General features: G+C 37.5%; 1 protein-coding gene across 3 annotated transcripts in view; it reads left to right on the forward strand.

Moving 5' to 3' along the window:
• The window catches only part of ANO3 (anoctamin 3), a 210,878-nt gene that overhangs the window by 137,986 nt on the left and 54,703 nt on the right, over nucleotides 1-18,189 (forward strand). For all 3 annotated transcript variants that reach the window (XM_054200150.1, XM_054200152.1, XM_054200151.1), the window contains exons 5-6: nucleotides 7,680-7,832; nucleotides 9,571-9,671. In XM_054200150.1, the coding sequence (XP_054056125.1) occupies nucleotides 7,680-7,832; nucleotides 9,571-9,671 (254 nt within the window). The remainder of the gene's footprint in view (nucleotides 1-7,679; nucleotides 7,833-9,570; nucleotides 9,672-18,189) is intronic.

Raw genomic sequence — 18,189 nt, forward strand, 5'->3', positions numbered from 1 at the left:
GAGCCTAGATAGATAAAGAGTAGTCTGCAAACGCAGTCTAATAATACGAAAAGTAAATAAAGTTTAAAAGGAATGTTAACAGATAAAATCATTATCCCAGAATAGAATGAGATGGTAAAGTGCAACAAAAGTTAACTTCATGTTTATGCTTCTAGTGCACGGCTTTCATCTGCTGTGAGGTTTTGTTTAAAAAGAGAAGAAAATAAATCAGAAAATATTTCAGGACATGCAAGAAAAGCAGTAAGTGATTTTATCATAAAGATGAAAGTTTTAAAAAATAAACGCAGAAAGAAAACCTTTCAGTGATCATGTCAGTATGCTTCTTATTAAGGCCTCCCTATTAGACTTAAAGAGCAAATAGAAGTGGTAAAATATTAAGAATGGGAAGCTTCCTCCTGTCTCCAAACATTGCTGCTTCCTTATACAGTAACACTGAACATGCTTCCTTTCAACATTTTGCATAAGATTACCTAAACCCCCTCCTTTCCTGCAGCAAAATGCATTTTTCATACTATATGCAAATTTATTTTTCATGCTTGCTCTGTAAGTCTGACTAGAAGAAAAAAGGAAAAAAAAATGTCCTCTGTGAAGAAGCTAAAATAATTGCTAATTCTTTAGTTCACTCCTAAAAAGTTAAAGTGCAGTCGTATTCGGAAGGTCAGGTATTTCTGGAAGTCTTCCTCTCTGTTCAGAAGACAGCCAGGTTCTGCACAGTACCGTATAATACACACACAAGTACATTAGCGTGGCTAATTACGGCAGCCCGTCGTCGTTAACCAGGCCGCGTTGTCTTTGGTGCCCAAGACAATTTGTATATCTTTGCATACGCAAATATATGCCCAGTTTTCTTTCCTAGGTTATTATGCTCATGGTTATTTGCAAAAGAAAAAAAAAACCCAAAACAATATACACTTAAAATCAATCAATCTGTACTTTTGGAATTAAGTAATTGAAAGGATTAGTATAATAAATTAGTTTCGGGCTTATCCATTCCAAACCCCTTTATACACAAAAAGCTGATTGTCATCTTAGTCGTGTGCTTAGAAAATTTCTCATAAAGCACACCTTAGAGTATTCTTAATCGGAGTATGATTTTTAAAATGTAAAAAACGATTCTAGTAGTATTTTAAAATCTCTTAAAATATTTTCACCCCTAATTCCGTGTAACTTAAGTCTGTAACCTTGTTGGGGTCCCAGGTTTGATTTTTTTTAAACAACCTGAAACAAAGCAAGCATTAATTAGGAAACTCATTTTTGTTCATGGAAATAAGGCCATTGTAGTTAGCATCAGAAATGCATTTATTTCCAGAAAATACTTAAAGGTAAGAGTTGAGTCGTAAGCTCTGGCTGTAGCCACTAACCACTGAGATGGCGGCATCCTTCAGTGGGAATCGTACTGAAGATGTTAATGCAAAGCTCATGGTAACAGTATTAGGGAGCATTAGTAATCAAAATAAGAGGTGGTTTTCGTGAATCAGCCAGCAATCACTCTACTTAATAGCATCTTCTGAAGTTGTAAGAACAATAATAAATTATATTGGAAGAAAGTCTTCTTTTACGAGAAATGACCATTCTACTCAGAGCTAGAGCAGGGAAGCTGTTTATGTACATTTTGCAGTTTTAGGTAGTTACCGTGCCCAAGAATTTCACACATCAGACTTTACCTCTGTCAAAATTCCTGCCCTAGTTCCTCGAATTGTTTCCATGGCTACTTCTGTCTTATACATGATTTAACAGCCCCGAACTCATCCATTATGATCTCTGAAACAGCTCTTAAAAACCAAGCCATGAAGAGATAGAGAAAACCATTTTTCCTTGCCCCACCTCTGATAACCAGTGCCTTTGTCACTGTAAGCTTTGTTCTCCCCTTCTTACTCCTCCATTCCAGGCTGATTTTCCTAGTGAGTGTACAAAGTGATTTTATATTTGTGTATGCGTGTGTGTATGTTCCCTACAGTCCCGTTTGGGCTGTAAGGCCCCATACCAATAAACTCTATGGTGGTGTTTACAAAAGTTTTATTTGTCAGAGTAGGTCAGTGAACACGTTGTTGTTTCCTTGAGGAAGGAAATACATTTCAAAGTCTTTTTCCTCATCTTTCATTCTTCCTCCAGTGTTTTCTGGTCCTACAAATTTTCCCTACGTCTTTGTCTGTAAAAAATGCTACTGGGGAGATGGTGCTATTATGGATGCTGGGACTCAGTACTTCCATTTCCAGTAGCAGCATCACTTTTTCTACTTGTAGATTCTTCCCTTCCCTTCTCTTCTTATAGTTTCCCTGGGAAAAAAACCCAAGACATTTGAGTAAGTCTCTCTTTAATATGTTGCTTCATTATTGCTAAGAGTTTATCAAAACGATTTTTCTCTAGCACATTTAGCTGTCAGAATTCACAATCTGTCTTAGGGAGGAAATGAACGTTCTAAACATCATCACCTTGAAATAAAATGATTTTGGGAAGAGAAATTTAGCAATTTTGGGGTGCAAATTGTAAAAGAAGAGTCCTGAGGCCCAGCTGTGCACCTCCATCTATCGTTTGGATCCCAGACACTAGGCTGTTGGTATATTTACTTTCCTTTACATAATTTTACAAATCTAAATCCAAATTACACCACCCACACGGAGGAAAGATGACCTTCATCCTGTCTACTGTAGAGACAAAATAAAGATATCGTGCTGTGGGGGCTTAATTCTTGTGTGCTGTATCAGTTGGCACTTACGTAAGTGAATGCTCCTGTTGTTGATTATGGCTGAGAATTGATGTTCTTTGTATGTTCATATAAATATGAAACTTCCTTATGTTCTTTTTATTAAGTAAACGACAGTCCTTAAATTGAAACACAGACTCTTCGCTGCCTGAGCTGCACCCTGGTGTAAAAGTTGTTCCTCCCTGTGTGGGTCCCTTGGGTCAGAATAACCTTCGCCGGGCTGAGTCCAGCGCGCTCCCTGCACTCGCCTTGTGCTTTTATTGCTGTTTTATTTATAACTGTTGATTGTGAGGGTGGTAGATGAAACTATTCTTTAGATACATTCTAAAGCAACTTGCAAAGTGCATAAGCAGCAAACCGCTAACAGATGATGTTAAAATACATAGTTGTCAGCCTCTGTGTTTACGTGTACATATGTATGAAATTGGTAGAAATCATGCTTATTTTCATTGCCGTTACTGGCAAAATTCAGAAAACTGTAATCATATAAAATAATTATTAAAGATCTTCTTCCCTGCTCTTCATTTAGCATTTATATGTTAGATAACGGTAATGAAAATCTTATACATGCAATAAACAAGTTAGACGATTTCTTTCATGTCAGACTTGAGTTAGTGGACGTTGGTAGTCAGGAGTAGGTAGAGGGAGTATCCACAGCCCCACCAGGCGCTCTCTCTGCACTTAGGTACTTCATGGTCACACCTGTGTCCGAGATCAATTTGGTCTGTAAATCACTCATCCGCAAGAACATAAATAATCATTTAAAATTTATAAAAATGAATACTACAGAGATTTTGTCAGCCTTTAAGCACTTGCTGTTATGTTCGCCTTGTTGAGGCTTGTCAGTGGCTGAGTGGATGTCAAATGGATGGTTACAACAGATAAGTCGTATCTGCATTTCGTTCCAGTTAACTTCTGAATAGTAGTACATATTATTCATTAACTTGAACTTTTCACTGGTATAAGGGGGGGGGGGGGAGAAAGTATGCTGATATATTATGTTACAGTGTATTTTTCACTGATTTTCAGTACGTTTCAAATTTTTCTAGCGGTTTAGCTATTAATAAAGTAATACCGTAAAACTGAAGCCTTCTGTACCGTGTCATTTACTCTTACATGGACCTAAAATTTGGTAACGGTTTTGGGAATGGTTCAACTCACTCTTCTAGAATATTTGTTTCTATGTATGGGGTGAAAAATTGGCAAAAGTTTCATCTACAGAGCGGAACAGTAGACTGAAATCAGTGGCGTTGAAATAGTTACAATTTCTGTGAACTGTGCTATATAAATTAATTGGGGAGAGAAAGAGTGTGTAAAACAGCTGCCCCCACTTTGTGAAGTGGGCATTGCTTATTAATTAGAATCTGAAAAAGAGTTCCTTGAAAAATCCTTCCATGTTGGCTAAATCCAAGGAAATTCTTCCTGTACCAGATTTGAATAGAAACGTAAACTCTTTTTATTTTATAATTTTGCTAAGTATTTGCATTATACTTTTGTTTCACTGTTTTGCTTGAGCGAAGCTTCTTATTTAGGTTAAACTAATCAACTTGTTTTGTCTTGTGTAAACTGAAAACTTCAGTTGAATGAAAATGTCAGTATTTTGAATTTTACAGTTTCAGGCTTCAAAGCAGGGTGTTATTAAGCATGTGATTTGTTATAATAATCACAATCTATGAATTAACCAAAAAAATGATGGCAAATAATAAAGAAAACCAAGGAACTGCAACGGATCTGTAGTGGCAAAGCAATGCAAACCAGTGTATTTTGATTTTGCATTATGAACAAGTTTACTGTTGAGTGAGGAAGCGCTTCACAGCTTCACTACACAAATCGATAAGACTGAAAGTTCTCGTATTTAAACACTTGGGAAGAGCAAGGTGAACTTAAAACTTGAGTTTGCAAGCTGAACTATATATAGCAATACTCTAAAAGGAATTTCGGAATTTCTCAAATCCAACTTAAGTAAGTGGTTTTTTGTGTGTGTAAAGCTGACAGGTGGATACTGTATCACAAAATCTGAGAAACTAAGAGGATTAGAGAGAAAACCAAACATTGATCAGTCCTCTTTATAGACATTTTTTCTGGTGAAACGGGAGATCTTAAAAAGAGTAAAAGAGAGTAAAGGCTTTGCACAAATATTTCTTCTGGTGCTTTTCTCCTCTGCTGTCTTGAGAAAAAGGTGAAAGAATGACTCAGAGATTTATTGGTCCAAAACAACAGATAAATAATAAATGTGCTTTGCCTGAATGCCCGAGGTATTCACAGACTGATTCACTGGGCTGGGCGTAGATAGTGGTCAATATGCCTTGACTCATACCTTTAATTGAAATTACTGCTCCCTGTTCTCTGTACAGGGAGAGCTCCTTCCGATCAACTGAAAAAACACATAAATCACCAGATAAATTCTTCTGCTGGCACAGGTGTTCCAGCTAATGTAGGTGGACACCATTGCTTGAGAATCGCCCTAAAGGGAGACTAGGGGTGCCAGTGCCATTGAAGTGAATCAGTCCTGAAATCGATAGAACATGGGCTGGGTTCACTGCGCGACTGTGGTAAGTGGCTTCACTATTGCTCATCTCGGCCCGTGGTGGTAGGACTCTGAAAGTGGCCTGAGACGAGCAGATGGAAAATTTCCCTCTACTGTCGGCGCAGCTCATAATTTATTGAGCATTGCCCCCAAATGATTCTGTTTGGTGCAGATGAACCTGAGGGCATATTTGCATGTTGTTGTTAATCTGAGAAAGAAAACCTGTCTTTCCAAGACTGAAGAAAATCAGATGTTTGAGAAATGAGGAAAGAAAGGTTATAAATAACAATCCGAAGAATTATAGAAGTGTAGAAATGTATTACAAAAAGGTAGATTTAATTTGCAGAATATCTGTACAGAAATTGCATGAGCAGAAATTGTGTAAGTTCTGGGTCTCCCCTTTGGGGGAATTTTGGACAGGCTTTTTATATCTGATTTTGCCTGCTTCATGGACCACAAAAGGAGCTCCAGGCTTTTGTGAAATCCTTGTGCTTGTCTTCACTGTTGCTTGTGTCTTAAACATGAAAAAAGGTTGGGTATTCAAAAACTTGCGTATTCAAACTTGCACTTTCAAACCTTTTGTCTACTACCTCACCTTCAAACCTGTGCATCTTGTATCTTCAGATCATTACATCTATGACATTTAACAGAAGAATAAAAATCAATGTTTTTACTGCTATTCCCATTCAGAATTCTTAGAAGAGGTTGCAGACCCTATATTCAGTGCACTAATAATCTTGGTTAACAATCTTTACCTTCATTTAGACTTCAGATACTATTTATCTGAATATCTAGAGATAAACAGAAATAGAAGAATGTAGGGTATGCTATTCTTCAACAATTTTTTGATCAATATACTGATAAATTATTTTCCTTATTTTTTCTGTTATATTTAACTTAATTTCTAATGGGAATAAAAACCGAAAACCTGCAGTCAAAAGCCAGGCAAAAGGAAAGGATATTTCCTGTTCTCAACAAACTTGCAAAATGATTTAGGATTGGAAATTAGTCTTCCTGGGTCTGTCCATTTCTCCTAATTATTTTCCAGTTTCCATATTATTTCGCTTGGTTATATTGGACATCTTGTCTTCTCCGCCTTTGTTCCTTTTTTCTCTAGATTTGGTTGTTTGAATTTGTTGGGAGATTTTTAGTTTTTAGAATTTTTTTGCGTGTAGGTAGTCTGTATAATTGACTCTAGATAGATTCTTAAATTCATGTTAATCACATTCTCTAATGTGTTCGTTGCTTTAGTTCATGTTACATTTTCTGTGATTTGGCCTGTTTCTTGACCCAGCCATCATGGGACTGGAGCACCTCTTTTATGAGGAAAGGCTGAGAGACCTGGGTCAGTTTAGCCTGGAGAAGAGAAGACTGAAAAGGGATCTCATCAATGCTTATTAGTATCTAACGGGTGGATGTCAGGAGGATGGGGTGAGACTCTTCTCAGTGGTGCCCAGTGACAGGCCAAGGGGCAACAGGCACATATACTGGAACACAGAAAATTCCATCTCAACATGAGGAAAAACTTTTTCCTTTGAGGGTGGCAGAACCCTGGCACAGGCTGCCCAGAGAGGTGGTGGAGTCTCCGTCTCTGGAGACATTCCAACCCCGCCTGGACGCGTTCCTGTGCCGCCTGCTCTGGGTGACCCTGCTCTGGCAGGGGGTTGGACTGGATGATTTCCAGAGGTCCCTTCCCACCCTGTGATTCTATGATCTATGAAAATGAGTGCTGCATTCTCCAGAAGATGATGATAGTTTCTCAGTTTACCTTTTCAGATTTCAGTGTCATAGTCTGACACCAGTTGATACAGTCACTGTCTGTTCTGAATCACGCAAAACACAGAATGCAAAAACAGCTTGCAGCCGCAGGATGTAAAGCAGGGTTTTCCGTATCAGGGTCAGAGAATCCCTGGCGTTTGCAAGCACGGTGGGAAGGAACTAGACAAGATTTAAACATTGCTAACGTAGCATTGAAAAAGCAGTTCAGCTAGAATATCCAGGAAAACATTCCAAACAATAGCCTTCCTTTTTTAATTTTTTAGATTTTAGATTTATTTCTATCGTGGAGAAAATACAACTATAAAATTTGCCCAGGTACAAAGCTGGAAAACTTGGGTTAATTTACTTGCCCTTATATGTTTTTTTAATTCCTAATGGAAGGTAAGGTTTAACAGAAGTTCATGTCGATCTATAAGTTTAAGATTTTAAGTTTTTTGCAAAGCTGAAAGAAATAGCTAGCGTATGGGTTTTGTGGAGCTATTTTATTTTGTTTTGTTCTAATTAGTTTGAGATCCTGAGCAACTGATGCTTATGAACTGCCTATACTTGTGACTTCTTTACATATTCATCCTGCAGATATGTGGACACCTCCATGCTTTAGGAAATGCTGTGTTACATGCAGTTCATGACAGGGGTCATCATCAGTTTTTTTTATTTTATCTTCTCCAGACTGACGCCATGGCATCATCAGGACTCTTCTTCAAAGACGGCAAAAAGCGCATTGATTACATCTTGGTCTACAAAAAGTCAAGTCCACAGGTAGAAAAAAGAAGCACCTTTGAGAAGAATTTGAGAGCAGAAGGGTTGATGTTAGAACGAGAGGTGAGTCTTGTAGCTTATGTGGCGTAAACAACCCTTTATAATACTACCATGCTTTACTGGATTTGTAAAAGATTCCTGACAATCCTATAAGCCTTTCCAGCCAGGCTGTTCTCACCATTTGTTTAATGCTATTAAATTAATAATAACAATTCTTCGATAGCGTGTGTTTAACATGTTTTGGGGATGCATGCTTGTACACACACACATGTACCCTCTGCACACGTGCAGTGCAGCACAGAGGGAAAAATTACAGCTCCTTATGTTTCCAGAACAGAAGAAGCTTCAGTACCTCATGTTGCTTTAATATATAACCTCTGTGTCTTCCAGCAGAATGCGCGATACTATAAATATCTCTCTCTTTTTTCAAGAGGTTACGATTGTCAGTGTCAAGTTAATCCATCCTATTAATGACAGTATTAATATAAAAATGAAGGAAAACAGAGCCAGGAAAACAGTCTTGGACTTTGCTGTTTCATGAATTACTTATAAAACAGGCATATATTTAGTCTGTCCTTAAGTAAACTCCCATACTTCCCTCTTCACCTCAATAGAATTACCTAACATGCTCTGTGTTAAAGCAATGAGCTTTTAAGTGTTTTAAAGTCCGTGCAAGTTCTAGCTGACGATGTAGCATGTTGAGTATTCACAACTAACTAACCTGACAGTGGATTAAAATTTGGGTTTAAGGCTTTTAAAAGTCATTACGTTCTAGTGGCAAAAATACCTGGTTTTATTCTGATTTCAATAAATACCGCTATCTCAGCTGCTGTCAATTCAGAAGTATTGACACTTCAGGAAGAAAAAAATGTTTTTATAAGATCATAATTCTAGATATCAACTGTTTTAAATTGTCTTCCAGTAGTATATTTTTATCCACATCTTTTGAGAAAAATAAAATTGTAGAAGTAGTGTTACTGAGCTGTGATATGACTTTATGGAACTGGTAGGTAGAATTGTGAATATTTTGAATTCCGTTAACCCTTTAACTACATTTTCTTTTACCTTTATTTACCAAATATTGCATTACTCAGGTTTTTAGGAGGCTTTAATCTGACTCAGCTTAAGCAAAAACTTCTGGGAGAAGGGTGCAGAACTGGTGTTTCCATAAAAAAAGATAAATATAGGAACCTGTAATACTGAAACTCCTGGTTTATGTGCAAATAAATGAGTGATGAAAAACATTTGTGTAGAGTATTCCTTGTAAATTTGCAAAAAATCTCAATTCATACAGAGATCACATGTATAAGTTCTTAGCAGATATTGCAATTACTTAACTATTCCCTGGAGTTACCGTGTTGGCAGAGCGGGACCTGCAGCCTTCTCGAGCTGTTCCTGTGCTCTAGCAGCTGAGCGCTCTGCTCCGTAAATGGGAGACGCACAGAATGGTCTTCAAACTGCTCATCTAAGATGCTTTTGGGGGATTTAAAATTAATTCATTTATTCCAGGTGAAAAAGTGCTGCATAAAGCCTTTCTGTACTTCTGCTGTGTTTAGAAGCAAAGATCTGTCCAACGGGTTGCTTTTGATAGTTACTAGTTTACTCATATTACAGTGTTTGGGAGAAAAAAAAATATTACTGATTTTCCTTTGACTAGCTGAGAGCACTTACAGTGTTTTCAGACTCGCGTGGCCACTTCAGGCCTAAAAGCAGAATTTGACCCGAAGAATGCTTTTGCAAAGGTGAGTGCCATAGAGGTTTGAATTATTAATATGTATTTGTTTGTTACTGCTCTTTACAGCCAGCTGTTACAAACAGTGATATCATGTTTGTTAAAATTCACTGTCCATGGGAGACATTGTGCAAATACGCAGAGAGGATGAACATCAGGATGCCTTTCAGGTATTGTGTGCAAACTCTTTTAAGAAACTTGTAATTTAGTGCTTAATATTAAAAGTTCATTACTTATCTTAAGGCTGGAATGAAGTCTTTCCTGCACTGTGGCCAGGCGTGCTTGTATTTAATTTAGTGAGGCGATAGAGAGAGAGGAGAAACAAACAATAGGCACCGTTCTTTTCACATTTACCTGTGGTACTTGTTTTCAGACTTACCTTCCAAGTCAAACTGAGAATACGTCTTTAGAAAATACTGTTCACACATTGTTTTGGATGTCTTCGGCACAGTTTCAGATATTCTCCGTCTGAGCTCAAGTATTGTCCATGATTTTAGGGTATTTCTGAATATTTTGGCGTACTTCAAATAAAATGAGATACCTTTATTTCTTCGTCCTCTAGCTTTCCTTTGGCAGAATAATGAACTGAACTGAGTTCCTTTTCTATGTGCTAAACAGATTCGATCATATTTTTTTTGCAATAAATATTTGTTATTTATTTGTAGGACAAGTTAATATCTCCTGCAGTAATACAGAAGTTTTTAAAGGAGAAAAAAACCCTTTTCAAATTGATTAATAATGTTCTTGCAGAGAGAGAAGAGCATTTAAGTGTGCTGTAAACCTCCTCAGGAGTTAAAGTGGTAACTAGATGCCAAAGCTGTGTGACTCACGGAAAATACCCTTACAGCACTCCTTTCTCGCTTGAATTGCCAATGGCTGTATCTTTCATGTCCCTGCTGATTTCAGCGATCTCAGCGTGGCTCCCTTGCGTTGGTCCTGATCCAGAAACAGTCATCGTGAAGCAATCTTTGCTGAAAACTTGCTTCCCATACCCAGATCTATACTGAGTTGCCACATCATCCCATTAAGCCTTCAAAGACCTTTTCATAAAATAAAATGTTTTCTGTAACAGTCATCTTCCATATGTTTGAGAATATTATTATAGTGCCATTTGAGCTTCTCTAGTTTGAATAATACTTGTCAGCATTTTAGAGATAAAGTGTTCGCGTATGTGTGTACGCACGCATAAACAATCTAAATGCCAATTCAAGAACAGTTCTTGCTTTTGATACTTGAAGTCACAAATTAATTTAGGATTTAGCAATGGTTTTAATTCTTCATCATTTTTAGTAACTTCACGGATCAGTAGTGCTCTTGAGGAAAAAAAAAAGGGCTGACTTTCGCAATGCTACTTTATTTGGAAGGCATTCAAAGTCATTTTTATTTATTATATTATTAACTGCCATGTAAATATATTCTCTTTTTTTTTTTTTCTCCAAAGTATTTGATCCATGTTTCTTTGTTTCTGGGCTGTTGCCTTAGAGTCCTTTTATCCCACTCAGTTCAGGACACCAAAAGGAGATAAAATGCTAAATTTTGCTGGTTCACCTTGTTGGCGGTTTTGCTGCAGAATGAAACACGTGTATTTGGTAAGAAAAAAAGGCCACTGTCCACTTCCACCTCCATAATAGAACCGTGAAAAATAGTAAATTGATCACCATTTCTTCTCACTTTAAAAAGATTTTAATAGGAATTTAAATGAAATTGCTGTCTAAGCTTAGTGTGAATATTTCGAACAGGCTATTTCTTCAATTTTTGCACCTTTTAAAAAATTAAAGTGAACAGTGTTATTGCGAACACAAAGTGGCCGTAGCAGAATAGAACCAAGGTCTGTCTTGCTCTGCCAGCAGCCTGTCTAAAGTGTCCAATACAGAAACCAAGCAAATCTAGAGCAGCGTTCCATGATACCGTCTCTCTTTCCAAAAAGCTGTGCTTTAGAGACTTCCTGCGGCAGAGTTCATGTCTTCATCTTTGTTTATATTAGCCCCCGGTGGCTTTTGATGGATGCAAAAATAGGCATCTACGCGTCCGTAACAACATCCTGAGACCACGCATTTTATAATTTAATGACACGTTCTGTCAAAAGCGCTTCTGTTTGGTTTAAGTCTTGAGCTATCTTATTTAAATCAAGCCTTTCTTAACTGGGTGGCATGTATTGTTTTCCTGAGGTAATGATTTTCTCCATTCAATGGACAGAGGAAGCTGCAATCATACATTTCTGCCACTATTACAGTGAACTAGGGCAGTTCCCTCCCAAGAAGTTTTAGGTAGTCCTTAGGTAGGTTTAGGTAGTCCTGTGAGGCGCAGGGAGTTGGACTTGATTCGTATGGGTCCCTTCCAACTTGAGATATTCCGTGATTCTACGAACAGATTATTTCTCTTAGCCTTGATCTGATTTATCAGTGGTGTCTGACGGTCCATTTTTAATACATAACCAAAGACGAGAACTAACCTTCCCTGCCGTACTTTAATGCAGTTACACCCTTGTTTTCTTGCACAGTGTTGCAAAATTTTAGCTTTCAGTTATGGTCACTAAAACATACCATATGTTGGTATCATATATGAACAATACATGAAGAGTTAAACTCATGCTTTTTAGGTTCATTTTGCTCAATCCAGGCATCTAAACAAAATCAATAGAATTATTGCACAGGTTAAGAAGTATTTTGCCTTGTTGCTGAAAATTAAAAATGCTTTTTAATGACCAGAGGGACCACCCAGCATCCTAGAACTGTTTTAGCATGGCATTGTACCTAGATGTGTTGGCAGATTTATAGTATACATCATATATGTAAGATAGATGGAGTCTCAGTATTTCAATTACAAAAGGAAATTTTTCTAACATTTTAAAAGGTGGTAATCATTGTTGTCCTGTATGTGGTTTCAAACAGGATTTATGTCAGCACCAAAATTAGATCATGACTGAATTAGACTTTTTTTTGACAATTTGTAGATACTTTTGTTAAGTATATGGTCTGTCAGCAGAAATTAAACTCTATTATATATTTCTGGAACGGACAAACGTTTAATTTTATTTGTGTCTACAAGTTTCTCTTGTGACACATAATTACTGTTGTGTGCAATGAATAAATTAGTTGTATCTGTAGCTTAGCTGGACTCCATCTGTGTAAAACAGGTAAGGGCGATTGAAGGGAATGAAGGAAAGGTTTGGTTAAAAAACGGAATGTCTGAAAATCCTTTAATGAATCTTCATTGCTTCATTTGTAATTCTGTCTAGTAGTACGGAGTGTCAAGTGGCCAACAGCCTAGGGACTGGTAGACACATAGTCTTCCAATGGCCGTGCATTTCTCAGCCAATATTTCCTTCTTGCTCCTTTCTCCTTTCATGTCGCTTCTTTAATGTAAGTAATGTACTTTAAGCAATCTCAAATACTGCCCAGATGGGCAAAGGCAGCTCTTTTTCACCTTGTTTGAATCCAGGCTAAGAAGTGATGGAAAAGTATCCACAGTGAAAGTACTATTTTTGTGCATGTTAGAACGGAGGGAGGAGGGTATAAAATATCAACTGAAAATAATGTTAAACTTTTATAATAATGTATCCAAATAAGCTTGTTTTAATTCCTCCTAAAAAATAAACCTTGCAGAAGTAGAAAGGATTTAGGCAAATTTCAAGTAGAAGATGAACTAGTGAGGAGCAAAGCCCCTGGTGCCGAACGTCACTGTCCCCACGAGTGCCACGGTAAAGATACAGATACCTCAAGGAATCTGCAACGTCGAGGCCTTTGTGTGGTTGAAATATGACATGAAGTAATAGGAGGAGGCCATAAAAAAACACGAAAACCTGAAACTAGATGTGCAAAATATTGCATTGCAGCAAATATGTCTCTCTCTGGTTTCAAAGTAATGGTTCTTGGAAGGCTTTACTGGGAATTTCTGGTCTTGTTTCTCTAAGTGTCTATGAGCAGTGAAGAGGGGAGAGAAAAGAACTGTCACCATAAAAGTTGTTCGTTGCAGTTAGTACTATCGGATTTTTCAGGCTGTTTATTGTTCTTCAGTTGGATGCAAAATGTCAAGGGAAGGTGGTGGTGTACCACTTCAGAGAATGCAAACAGCATCTAGTGGCCTTAAGCGCATAAAGCATTTAATAGCATGGAAGCCCCGGGTGATTCTTCTAAAGTGAGTTTTATGAAATAAAAGCTAAGAAAGATCATATGAAATGAATACTAGCATGACACCATTGAACCCTGTCTGATGGGTGTCTTATGAATGAATTGTTGATTCGCTATTATTATTAGCTACAAATCTGAAACTTGATTTTTGACTCAGGAAAAAATTTCAAACTTGAAAATGCATGAAATTAAAGTGTTTTAATGACTTTTCTATTCAGTTTCTATTTCAGTTGCCTTTTTTAAGTGTTTTTCACCTTTCTGCCTATGAGAATGCATGTTTTAAAGTGTCCAGTGTTCTTTTATAACGTATATGTCCTTTTCAGCTGTCTTCTACTTGATTATTCTCAGCTGATTTTTGCTGTTCTTTCAGGAAAAAATGTTATTACACTGACTGGAGGAGCAAAACCATGGGCAGGTTGGTGGGTGATGTGTAGCTTCTAATTTTGTCAGATAGCCACCCTGCTAAAGAAAATCCATTCGCAGTTGTAAATTTATCCAGGAAACTTGGAAAATTAGATTATTTTCCTGAAAACTCATATTATGCTAGCTCAAAGTGTTAAAATATTCATCTGTACCAAGATGCAGTACTTTCGAGCTTTGCCAGTTCTCATTTTAGTAATGCAAAAATGTTTATGCCAGGGGAAGGAAAAAAATGGCCTTATCCTGGCAGCAAAGATTTAATACTGGAGTTATTTCTACGGTTATGCTGGCTGTTACCAAGGCATATTTCTTTAGCGTGAAATACACTTTTGAGTGTTTGTCTCAGGTTCTGGCAGTCATCTGTCTCCTTAGACACGCAAACGTAACTTCTCTCACGTGTGTCACAGTGATCGGGGCTAAATCAACGCCACGCACCGAAGGCTTTTTGGAATTTTGATGTGACAGCTGACAGGAGTAACTTGTACGCGGCAGCGAAAGCCGTTTAACTCTCCGTGAGGCAGACGCATCCACACCTCACCTGCGGCGGCCGCTGCTGCCTCTGTCAGCCAGGAGGAGGGTACAAGAGGCCACGGCAGCGGGCGAAAGGAGCCTGGGGGAGCTGGGGAGGGAGAACGGGGCACACTGGGAGCTGTAATCGCTCCCCGACGCTCTAGTCAGACATAATGATGCCTTGTAAATACTAATTACCTGCGGAAAAGATATGAAAATTTTTACACGAGGGAAATCTCCCGGAAGAGTTTTCTATCATGGGTTTTCTCAAGGTGGATCTTGAGATGAGGTTACATTTGATTTAGGTTACTTTAGGTGATGAAGAGCTCTCATTATTTCTCAGGAGCAATTTAAGCAGTCTCATGGTATCGGTTTGCAAGATGATCAGCTAACAAAAATAGACAACGCACTGTTGAACGGTAAAGTGAGAAAACTTTAAACACATAAGCAGATAAAACATATTGAAATGAAACAATCTCTAACATAAATTTACAACTGCGTTTTTTCCTCTTCCCAGTCATTCACATGCTTGCTCCATTTTAGCGTGCGTTATGAAAAATGTAAGTGATGTGCTTTGTAATGCAAAGGCAAAATCAACAAGCTTCACTGCAAAATTGTCTCATTTCATCTGTAATCCATCTGGCGAGTCCTAGATATTAAATAAATTTATTTTCCTTATTTAGAAGGGCAGATGTCTGAAACATGCAACGGAAGTTGCACGGTACCTGTGAACCAAGTAACAAACACTTTTTGTGCCGGATTGATTTTTTCATTTGAAACAAATATTTTTACCCGTGATTTCCTTTGTGAGAATTTGGGGATGAATATTTTTCTGAATATTTTTTTCTGGCGCTTTATATAAAGCAGTGCACAAAGGAATAGTGTGGGAAAAAAAAAAAACCAGAAAAAAAGAAGCTACATCTAAAAATGAAAACTGACTAAAATTGCTGACATACACATCTCATCACTTTAACTTCTCCTCCTGTCATTGTTCCTTTGCATCTTACAACTTTTCAAACTTAACTGCTTCTCTGTAATTTATCAAATGTCTCATTCATATTTCCAAGTTATTAAGTAGAGTTTACGAGAGCTACAATGAAGAGCTATATTGAAACCCGTGTGTATCAAAGGTAAAATTTTAAGGCTATAGAGTTTGTGTAATTCAAGAATACGAGGGAACACGAGTATATTAGACCCTGCTGTGATGTGTACACTTCTCTGAATTTATTGACATGGTTATATGGTAGATGTATTAAGTGTCCTTTAAAACGTCTGCATAAGATTATTAAGAGCATGAATGAAAGGACATAAGATAAATGTAACGCTTACTGGTATACTGTCTTTCTTATATGTGATATCTATGTGGTATCTCTCTATTTCTTTATTTACATACCTTAAAAAAAACCCTTAACATTGTACTTAATCCTTACGCTTGAATTCTATTCATAGGGCCATACTATAGAAATAATTTTGTCATACTCCTTCAGAGCAGTATTTGGAAAGCCTTCAACAAATCTTTTCAAAGGAAAGGAAGCTGTAGAAGGGGCATATAGAAGCAAATAATGTAGGTGTCAAAAATTGTCCGAACTCTGAGATTTCAGACTGAATAATCCAATGAATCAGTCTTGCATCTGCCATATCAGAGACGCTGATTTCATGCTGGTTAAGTGTGACATTGAGGAAAAGAAAATTCAAAGATAGTTACTTTAGTATGCAGCTTCACTCTGCCCACTAAAATATTTAAATAAATGTATACTTCTAAGGATAGAGAACCAAAAATGACTTTGTTTAGCAACTGAGCTGCAATAAATTTTCTTTGCAAAAGGACTTCTAGAACCTTTTGGATTTCAGTCTGCACACTGAAGGGAAATTGTTAATATCATTGCATTGAACAAATATAGTATCATTTTTTTCCTTTTTTGGTGATGATTGTGTCCATATGTTGAATCTGTCAACCATACCATGTTTCCCATTAGAAAACATGGGAACATACCATGCCTGTGTAATTCGATGGCATATGGTTGACAATTCTGGCCAGTCTTGAGAGGCACAAACACTGAGCAAACTCAGGGCTGCTGACTGCTGTCAAAAATACCTGACATGGCCAGTAGCATAGACCAGTTGCTTAATTCTGGTATATTGTTCCATGAATCTGATCAGATAATTCCAAACTCACCTATACTGTGTTTCTTTGCATTGCAGTCTGCTGAGTAAATGTAACCTGCAAGGATTTTTCAACTGCAAAAAAGACCAGCCGTGTAAAACGGAACAGTACAGTTGAGCGTGGAAGTTGAGCAAAAGCGAAATCACTGGCATCTTCATAAAATATTAAATTTCATAGCTAAGAATAAAATATATATGTGTTTCAGAGTAATATCCCGTAGGCCAAGGCGCGTAAAGCTGCAGTGGCGCCAGCTGGAGCGGTTTCGGTGAGAGCGTACCTGCAGTAGCAGCCCGTATCTTTGCAGCACTGTTCCACTGGGACGTTTCCGATCTCATTGCGGGAACTCCTGACTTCCCGAGTGACTTCACCAGGCCACCTCTGTCTGCCCTTTACTCTTATTAAACAGACCGCATTGAATAGATTAAGTCAGGAATCCGTTTAAGCTGCTACTTTTGACCTAGAAAGCCACTTTGAGTAAAAATGCTAATACTTAGTCCTGTGATTTACGCAAAAATTTAAATTTGTTATCGCTTTGAATGAAAGCTCCGTGAAACATCAGTTTCTTCTTCAACTGTAAAATAATGTAAGCCAAGAAAAGAGGTCTCTCTTGCTGGATTATTTTTGTGCCTGGAAGGGGATGTACTTTTCAGCTGAAATATTCTATGCTAACTGAAGGCACTATGTTTTGGAGTGATCAGCCGTAAGTGATTTAAGGAAAAAGCAATCACACCTTAGATAAAAAGCCTTTTTGCCTCAAAATTGAAATTGCAAGTGTAATGTGGACGTAATTTTTAACTTATTCCAGTGCTGGTCTTTATTACTTTGCTTGTTAAAAGGACCAGACATTAATTTTAAACAAGAGGTAATTTCTTTAAGATAATAATCATCTACTAGCTTTTTAGATTTTTGGAGGGGAAAAATTAATAACCAAGACTTTTCACAAAGCCAATTTTAAAAGAATTTCATAACAAAAAATCTGAAATCAGATGCATTGTTTTTCTTTTCCTCTTCCTGATGCATCTGCATGTTTTCCTCCTTAAAGAAAAGCCTGGATTTTAACTCAAAAAACAAAACTAAACAAAAAACCCACCATGTGTACAACAGAAAAAAATATGAAGAAAATAAAGAGAAAACTGTACTTATATGTACTTTGTATAACTTTGTACTGAGAGAACTTCCACCGGAACCGATAACAATCGTCAACCCGCACAGTAAGGTCTTGTTTGAGTAAAGGAAACGCTTGTGGGATGCACCTGGTGGGAACCATATTCTGTGTTTCAACTTCATGAACGTGGCGATGTTCTTTGGCTCATACTGCTTCGTGCCAAATCCAGTGGCGTCCCCCAAGCACAGTACCAGTGGCGCAGAGTGTGCACCGATCAATGCCTGGGCAATACGGAGCAAGAAGAAAATTTTGAGAATTTTAAACGTAAAACGTAAAATTCTGATCCTGCATTAGGCTTA

Source organism: Rissa tridactyla, chromosome 4 (genome assembly GCF_028500815.1).
Source record: "Rissa tridactyla isolate bRisTri1 chromosome 4, bRisTri1.patW.cur.20221130, whole genome shotgun sequence".
NCBI classification, from domain to species: Eukaryota; Metazoa; Chordata; class Aves; order Charadriiformes; family Laridae; genus Rissa; species Rissa tridactyla.